Below are 9,154 nucleotides of genomic sequence, written 5' to 3'. Positions count from 1 at the left end.
CGTAGTGTATTCCAGCCTTTAGGTGTCTCGCTTGTAAGACTAGTATGTACAGCTTTGGTGTAGCAGATGCTCACTGCTCTTAGTGAACAGGACCACTTGATTGATTCTGATGGATTTTGGGTTAGTGATGTTCTTCACACAGATGATCAATATTTTTGCTAAAACCATCTCTTCTGTTTTCTGTCTTCATGTAGGTGGTTTCCTGTGATCACTAAAGCAGCAGAAAAATAAACATGTTTGATCACAACATAAACTATGATGCTCTCTTTAAGTTCTCTCAAATGTAAGTGTGTTTTGATCACCTTTGTCATTTTTATACATGTATGATATTCATGATGCACATGATTCTGATTTTATTGTATCTGCACTATAACTAGAATTGTATAATACATTGTAACGAAAGGAATAGTGATGCAACGATATCAAAATCTCACTATACGATATTATTGCAATATGAAGTCCAATATAGGATATGTATTGCGATATTTAAAAAAAAAAAAAAAAATTAAATTATTAGTTAAATTATTCTATCTAATGCACTTTGAGAGTTCAAAATGAACCGCTCCAACCCATGTTCTGAAGAAAACTCAAGTCAGAAAAAAGTCAGTGAATTGACTTACCTGAACTGTAAAGGGGGCTCAGTGATATACTGTCTCAGTCTAAATTACATTCACACTGCTGTTTTAGAAAGCCAGACAATAGAAGCCATATATTGTAAAACAACTGCACTGTAAAATGAATATTTCATAGGTATATAATTTTTGCTTTACACTACAGTAGGGACATTACAGTACTACTTTCCTTATTTCTACACTTGAAATAGATATTTTGAATCTGGACTGCATTTAAACCACTTTTCATGCTGCACTTTTAATCTTTTATTTTGACAGAAACAGCTGTAGAGCTTTTATTTTGAAGGAAAACTCCAGCCTCATTGAAAACGTGGTTATAAAAATGCGTCTCGCTACAAATATAGGGAAAAGCTGTAATCATCTGCCACTAAAATAAAGCCTAACTGGTGGCCGTTGCGTTCCTAAACGTGCACTAAACTCACAGCATGTTTACTGCATTCATTCAGTGTGAACGGAGCCGCTCTGGCACGCTGAAAACACCGGTTCATGAGCTGATCATGTGCGCTTCGATATAAAACACGCAGGAAAAAAGCTTGTTGAAGGGATTAAGCCATATTTTGCTTTCAGTTTTAGTTTGTTTGACAGATATTGTGCCGACGCAAAATGGCCCAAAACAAATAGATTTTAAAAACTTTAAGACATATCGTTTCATATTGTCATGTAACCAAGATAATCAAGACCGTTTTGATATTGCGATAGTGATAATACCGTTACATCCCTAGAAAGGAATGTGTTAAAGCGGTTGTAGGTGTTTTTCTGATTCGTATCGGTCTTTGTGTGTTCTTCTGGTCAGCTCTCGCTCGACTCAGCAGCACCTGAAGAATGTCTACGCCAGTCTGGCTGTGTGTTTGCTGGTGGCAGCCGCCGGCTCCTACATCTACATCATCACAAGTCTTTTTCAGGTAACTTTCTCACTCATAGTTGACGGAACTAGGATTCACGGAATGCCTTATTACATTCGATGGTTATCATACCATGTACATTGAACAAAAATTGGCTGTAGTCATAAACAGTGTTGGGGAAAGTTACTTTTACAAGTAATGCATTACAATATTGTGTTACTCCCTTAAAAAGAAACGAATTATGTTACTTAGTTACTTTTTATGGAAAGTAATGTTATGTTTCTTTTGAGTTACTTTTTAAATCCTGGCAGGGCTTGCTTGTTTGTTTTAAAGAATAAAAGCCCTTTTCACAACAAAAGTGAAATGAATACGCCTCAGGCTGAAGGAAATGTAAATTCACGTCTGTACAGTAGAGGGCGCCGCTCAAACAAACTGTATGAAGAGTATGACGCGGGAGAAGATATTCAACACTATTGAGTAATAACAAATGTGTCATTTTAGCTTAGTTTGGTTGAATTGGATCATCGAAGTAGAGGTCTGAGCGGGACTACTTTTTTAGGTTATATCCCGCACGCTCCCGCTATATATTCACTCTTTGTTCACCCGCTGTCCGCTTAGAATACATTTCTTCCCGACCGTTCCCGCTAAATTTAGATTTCCAGAATCTCACATTTAAATTTCTGCTACTGAAAGAAAGAGAGAGAGGCTAACAGATAAAAGTGTAGACTGCACAAAATTGTATTTATTTTATTTGTCTTGTCAAGAGTCTTGAATTTATTGACGGCAAAATGTAAAACGAATTCGTTCAACATTTTGCTGCCAACACAGAAGGTAAAAAAGTGTCACAGAAAAATAAAAGTTTTACAAAAATTGTATTTCTTATTTTTATTCGTCTTGTCAGGATACAAATCGTTTAACATATACAACACAATAGGAAAGTGTCGCAGAAAAAATTATTGTAGGTTGTAGCCTATTAGCTATTTTTATTCATCTTGTCAAAATACTAAATTCGTTTAACATTTTGCTGTTAACACAATAGGAAAAGTTTTGCAGAGAAAATAAACAAAAAAAAAAAAAACAACATTTGTCATTTAATATTAAAGGCTAAGAAAAATATAAACAAAACCGAGTTGAATGTCTTTCAAGGACTGCGCATCCACACTTTGCTCCATCCATATTCTGCTCTGTCACCGATCGACAACCTGCCTGTCCTGTCTGAGGGCTGTATATTCACCACCGGTACAGCCTGCTCTGAGGATCGTTATGCACATGCTGCGCACAGACCCCACAAATAAAACACTGGTTCATACGTGCAGCGCGCATAAGTCCTGAGTGCCGGCTGTGCGGTGGTCAATAAGAATAAAGCGCAGATATGCTGTTCTGAAAGGACCTTGGGAACGGGAAATTGTTAGACCGTCCGCTCCCGTTCAAATTACACCAGAGTTACTGACCGTTACTGCGTTTTATTCGGGAATTTAATACCGTGTTGCAAGAAATCTGGTTGGGTCCTGCGGGAGAGCCACGATTAAATGCATAAATTATGTCAATTGCATGCGCACAACAATATAGCTTCATTTTTGTCACACTGTACAACAGTAATTACTGTTTTTGCATTACTGTTTGGGGTAGGTGTAGACATTAATAAAACACAATCTAATCCACCTTTTTCTAAACGTGGAAGTCTCGCCCGACTGGAACAGTACTTTACATTTCCGGCCTCTGGTGTTTCTGGTCACAAGTAATTCATCAGTCAGCCAGTAATAAAACATCAGGGAATGAGATTCCAGTGTAGTGCTCAGTTATTATTAGGGGGCAGTCGTGGCCTAATGGATAGAGAGTTGGACTTGTAACCTGAAGGTCATGGGTTCGAGTCTCAGGTACGGCAGGGATTGTAGGTGGGGGGAGTGAATAACCAACACTCTCTCCACCCTCAATACCACGACTGAGGTGAGACCCTTGAGCACTGAACCCCCAACTGCTCCCCGGACGCCGCAGCATTGGCTGCCCACTGCTCCGGGTGTATGTTCACTACTGAGTGTACACTTGGATGGGTTAAATGCAGAGCACTAATTCAGAGTATGGGTCACCATACTTCCACACACCCCTTTCCCTTCCTTATGAACATCAAGAACACCAGATATCATCAAACCTTTTTCTGAACTCTGTCTCTGAGCTCTACAGGCAGTTGTTTTGCCCTCAGGGCTTGCTTTTTGCTCTGATATTCATTGGTAGATCTGTTATTGAGAGGTTTATGCCATGTCATACCAATTCAAATGAATTTGCCACACGTTAACTTCACTTGAATTGTGGTAATATGTACATAAGGCAACATAAAACGTGGGGGAAAAAAGAAGGTTGTAGTAGAGCATATAATACTACAGGACCTCGGCTAGTACACAAATTCTCGTAAAGCAGATCTCTAATACGCATCATGATGTTGTCTTTCAGGGTGGGCTGACCATGCTTGGATCATTGGCTATGATGGGTTGGCTTGCCATGACCCCTCACAGCCCTCAGACAGAGAAGAAGAGGTTGGCCATCCTTGCTGCTTTTGCTTTCTTCACAGGTGAGATGTTTATAACTTTTATTTATTTTTTTTTATTTTTTTTTTTTACAGCTTAATTTCCTAGATCATGTGTTTAAAACACTTAACTCAACATGTCAATCTCTGCCTTAAACAGGTCTTGGACTCGGCCCGCTCATGGACTACGTCATTACTGTAAACCCGAGGTAATATTCCCAGAGCACAGGGTTTCTTAAAAAATCAGCCTTGAGGGGCGGTCACACTGTACTTTGCGTCCCATTGACTTACATTCATGCGAATGCGCCAGACCGGAATCGCAAGCCCGTGACAAAAGTTTTGCATTTTGCTGAGTTCAAGATTGGTGAACTCTGGCCTGCGAATTCGCATCATGTGATACCACGTGTGACCAACAGCATATCGATACGTCACAGCATGACCTCGTATCTGAATTAAAAGAACATAAATTTTAAACTACAGCGCTGCAGGAAAGTGGAGGAGATTGTATGTTTTTACTTTTTAGATGTATTATTATTTGTAACAGGTTGAATTTAAGTTTTTAAAAATGCGCTGCACAGCATGATGTCATATCACGACCGTTGCAGCATGTGAAACAATTTCACATGCTCAAAGTCTAGTGTGACCGCGGCTTTACTCTGATGAGATACATTTTTTTTTAACTGGTTGTTAAAGCAATAGTTGACCCAAAAATTACCGTTTTGGGAAAATGTATAAACCTTCACCATTACATCCTTTTGTTTCTTCATGTAAACAGATTTGGAGAAATGTAGCATTGCATCACTTGCTCAGCAAGGGATCCTCTGCAGTGAATGGGTGCCGCTGATAAAAACATCACAATAATCCACAAGTAATCCACACCACTCCAGTCCAGCAATTCATGTCTTGTGAATCAAAAAGCTGTGTTTTTGTAAAAAAACAAAACAAATGAAGATGTTTTTAATTTCAAATAGTTGAGGCCATAAATACGCTTCCTCCAGTGAAAAAGTGCATCTCCTGTTGTCTCTCACATCAAAATCAGCCACATATTAGTTTACAGCTCTTTTGGCTTGTAAACACTGCTTGATCTGTGCAGATTTCTCTCCTGATTCAGACCAGAACACTTTTCACCCGAGAAAGCAACTAATATTTTAGCCAGAAGCAATAGTTTGAACTTAAAAACGTCTTAATGCTGGATTTGTTTCAGCTTTTATAAAGATGTTAACTGATGGACTGGTGTGGTGTGGATTATTGTGATGTTTTTATCAGCTGTTTGGACTCATTCTGACGGCACCCATTCACTGCAGAGTAAGTGATGGAATGTAAAATGGAATAAAACTCAGAAGAATAACAATAACTGGGATTGTTGCTTCCCTGAATAGTTTAATTTCATTGTGTGTCATGTCATGTACTGATTACTATGAATGACATGCTTTGACTGTACTCAGTGGCTCTGTGGAACTGCACATCATTATATTTTTTAACACTGCAAATGATTGTATTAATTTTTGTAGCATCATCCTGACAGCCTTCCTGGGCACCTCTGTCATCTTTGCCTGCTTCACATTGAGTGCCCTCTATGCACAGCGCAGAAGTTATCTCTTCTTGGGAGGTAAACATAAACAAATCTGCTAGTTATGCTGATCATTGATCATGTACAGTTGTTTGCTTTTTGACCTGTAACTTTGGCTTGATTTATTTTTCCTCAAGGAACTCTGATGTCAGGGCTGACTGTTCTTCTGCTCGTCTCTGTCCTCAATATGTTCTTCGCCTCAGCGATAGTCTTTAAGGTATATGATGTGAACACAAGCTTCTAGAGGCACATAAGTCTGAAGTAATGAATTTAGGTAAAGGGAGCAGAGCCAGTGCTGGTTTTGTAAGGAAACATTAATGCCTTGATTTTAATGCGAGCAGCTATTGGTAGCCAGTGCAAACTGATAAACAGAGGTGTGACATGCATTCCTTTCGGCTCATTAAAAATTAATCTTCTGGATGTTAATGTTCTGGATTATTTTGTGTAACAGTTTGTTTTGTTTGTTTGTTTCAGGCTCATGTGTATCTGGGTCTGGCCATCATGTGTGGCTTTGTGCTGTTTGACACACAGCTAATTATTGAGAAGGCAGAAATGGGAGACAAAGATTACATCTGGTAAGGGATAGAGGTTTACTGTGTTTACCAATATACCAATAATTATTATCATATAATGGAAGTTGTAAAATGAAGTTATTGCTAAAAATGAGTTTTATACTTGCTATTTAACCATTTTAAAATGCATTATCTGAAAGGACAAGATATGAAAAGTAATGCTTTGGCTAACCCCATAGCTACTAACTTAATGATTGTGCTTGATTCCGGACTGAGATGATTTTATTGCACGTTTTGCCCCCCAAAAAACATAAGAACTGATCTTAAAGAATCTGCTTAAAGGAATATTTCGCCTGAAAATGTACTCTAAGATGTAGGTAAGTTTGTTTCTTGATCAGATTTAGAGAAATGTGTCATTCCATCACTTGCTCAGTGATAGATCCTCTGCAGTGAATGGGTGCCGTCAGAATGAGTTCAAACAGCTGATAAAACATCAAGTAATCCACACCTCCCCAGTCCATCAGTTAACATCTGGAAGCTGCATGTTTATTAGGGCTGCAACAAACAATTATTTTGATAATGAATTAATCTGAAACACTTTTTAGAACGATAAATCAACTAATTAATTGATTAATCAATATTCTTTGATCTAATGTTCAGCTTTTGCAATTTCTTAAAATATTGAGTATGCTATACATTATTGATTTACATATAGCGCTGCTTTATAGCAGAAAATCAAGTTGTAATTAACCAAATGCAACACTGACACTGTTTCTTCATGTTTAAAACTGTAAAGCTGCTTGCTTTAAAGTAGTCTTCTGCATAAAGTGTTCTAGAAATATGACGTGAAGTGACTTTACTGTAGCGCCGATTGCAGAGCTCGTGCAAAAATCCACATTGCTCTGATCCGACGCTTTCTTAACTGCTGTTCTCGCATGCTGCCATTTTTGTTGTTTGTTTTGTTACTGAGAGGAAAGCATGCAGCATATATTTACACACGCATCTAAACTTCGCTCTCAGCAGCGTCAGGATGTTTGCTAAAACTTAACCGCTGCTTGCTTATATTGACCTTTTTACCCATAAGCGAAGAAAGTATATCAGGCCCTCACACAAGTATATTTTGTATCATTTTTGGTTGAAGGGTTTCTTTAATTCACACAGCAGCATTTCTTAATACAAGAAAACCGCGTTCAGGTTTATGTACTGCGTCTGTCAGTGTAAGAAGAGCTTATGCATTTCCATGACCACATAAGCAGTGCTGTCCAGCAGAACCCCAGGTGTTTAAACTGCTTGACATGAGGACGATGTGTTGTGTGAATGTACATTGGGTTAATATTGTTTTCGGTTTTGAATAATCGAAATGACGGTCCACATGTAAGTGTCCAACACTTGCCAATAAATACCCAATATCAACCTATACTGATAAACTGAAGAAAAGAAAAACAAATATTGTGCATTCCTAGTTTATATTTGTATTTTACGGAGTAAAATATCTAAATCAGATCACTGATCTTTCTTTTACACAAGTCCAGTATATACTTAGAATACTTGTTTGCTTTATTTTGTCCCATTTAATTGTATCTAATATATAGAGTGTGTGTGTGTATATATGTATATGTAAATAAAAAAATATATATATTTATTTTATCCACAAGTGGTGTATAATGAAAAAGGACTGTTTTTTGTTTGTACGCTTCAAGGCTTTTGTTTTTCTTTGTTTTTAAATGAAGGCATTGTGTTGACCTCTTCCTGGACTTTGTGACCATCTTCAGAAAGCTTGTTATCATCCTCTCTATGAATGAGAAGGTATTTGAAACATAACTGCATCAGCTCTGCGCTGTCAATATCATAATCATTATTTATATCTGTTTTATTCCATGTGTAACTTCTTTTTATTTTTTTATTGCTTTTAGGAAAAGAAAAAGGAGAAGTAATTTGAGTGAAAACATCTGTGAGCTGAATACATGTCAGCAGCTTCATTATGAGTCTGATTACATAGTTTGATTATATTTTGTGATTTTGATAGTCTTAATTTTATTTTTGAAAATTGTTACTGGGCTTTGGATATGTTGTCAGGCTAATGTTTGACTAGATTTTGAAATCTTTAAAAGCTTAGGTTGAACTTTAATTTCTTTGACTTACTGCAACTCTCTGAGGCAGAAATTAGAGGTCTGTAGAAAAGGAATCTCACGGAGTCTCTTAAAAAAACTGATTTAATATTGTATATACAATAGACACTTTTGAGTGTAATGGGGTTGTTACTGCTAGGTGATAGATTTTCTTACCTATACTTTCAAAAATATCAAATTGTGTATCATAAATACCTTCTAATCATAACATAGTTGTCCTTCACTACACTGCTTTTTCTTTTTTTTGTTTATTGCGTTAATTCATTAAAAAAAAAATTCTTTGTTGCCAATGTCACATTAAATTGTTTTTGTAGCTGCTAGTGCCAATTGTTTATTTAGTCAAGTCTAACATTAATGCATTTATCAGTGAGATCACAGATGAGATTTTTATTTTATTCATGAATATTGTGCATCTTATGTCAATAAATGGTGCCACAGATTGCATTTGTGCTCCTCTGACTTCTGTTGAAAAAATGTACATTGAGCATGCTCAATTCTTCTAAAGCTTGTAGTCAGAGGACCAGTTGAAAAGGCAGCCCTAGAAAAAAAATAATTTAAAAACACGTTCTGCTTCCTGTTGTTGCAATCACGCTGTTTGTGTGCGTTCTAATAAAGGGGAGAGAAATGTGTCTGAAGTTTCAGCTCAAAATACCCCAAATATATTATGTCATTTTGAAAATACCTATTTAGAATGGAAGCAGAAAAAGGCTGTTTTCATGCATGTCTCTTTAAATGCAAATGAGCTGCTGCTCCTCCACCCCTTTCCCGAATCGGGCTGTGCCTTTACAGCTCCAGTGTTGCCAACTTAGCAATTTTGTTGTTAAATTTAGCAACTTTTCAGACTGCCTTAGCAATTTTTTTAAATTTATTTGGTAACTTTTAGCAACTTTTGATAAGCGATAACAAGGCACACATTTTCCAACTAAATTACACAAAAAGAGGAAACCA

General features: G+C 37.1%; 1 protein-coding gene across 1 annotated transcript in view; it reads left to right on the top strand.

The window, feature by feature from the left end:
• Positions 1-8,650, top strand: part of LOC306855353 (putative Bax inhibitor 1) — a 10,390-nt gene extending 1,740 nt beyond the window's left edge. The window contains exons 2-10 of the mRNA XM_079393978.1: positions 195-283; positions 1,426-1,534; positions 3,923-4,040; positions 4,156-4,204; positions 5,507-5,604; positions 5,703-5,782; positions 6,040-6,140; positions 7,808-7,883; positions 7,991-8,650. Of these exons, the coding sequence (XP_079250104.1) occupies positions 234-283; positions 1,426-1,534; positions 3,923-4,040; positions 4,156-4,204; positions 5,507-5,604; positions 5,703-5,782; positions 6,040-6,140; positions 7,808-7,883; positions 7,991-8,011 (702 nt within the window). The 5' untranslated portion in view covers positions 195-233 and the 3' untranslated portion in view covers positions 8,012-8,650. The remainder of the gene's footprint in view (positions 1-194; positions 284-1,425; positions 1,535-3,922; positions 4,041-4,155; positions 4,205-5,506; positions 5,605-5,702; positions 5,783-6,039; positions 6,141-7,807; positions 7,884-7,990) is intronic.
• The last annotated feature ends 504 nt before the right edge of the window (positions 8,651-9,154 follow it).

Source organism: Barbus barbus (assembly GCF_936440315.1).
Source record: "Barbus barbus genome assembly, chromosome: 35".
Classification (NCBI taxonomy): domain Eukaryota; kingdom Metazoa; phylum Chordata; class Actinopteri; order Cypriniformes; family Cyprinidae; genus Barbus; species Barbus barbus.
This window is presented reverse-complemented; position numbering and strand designations above follow the sequence as displayed.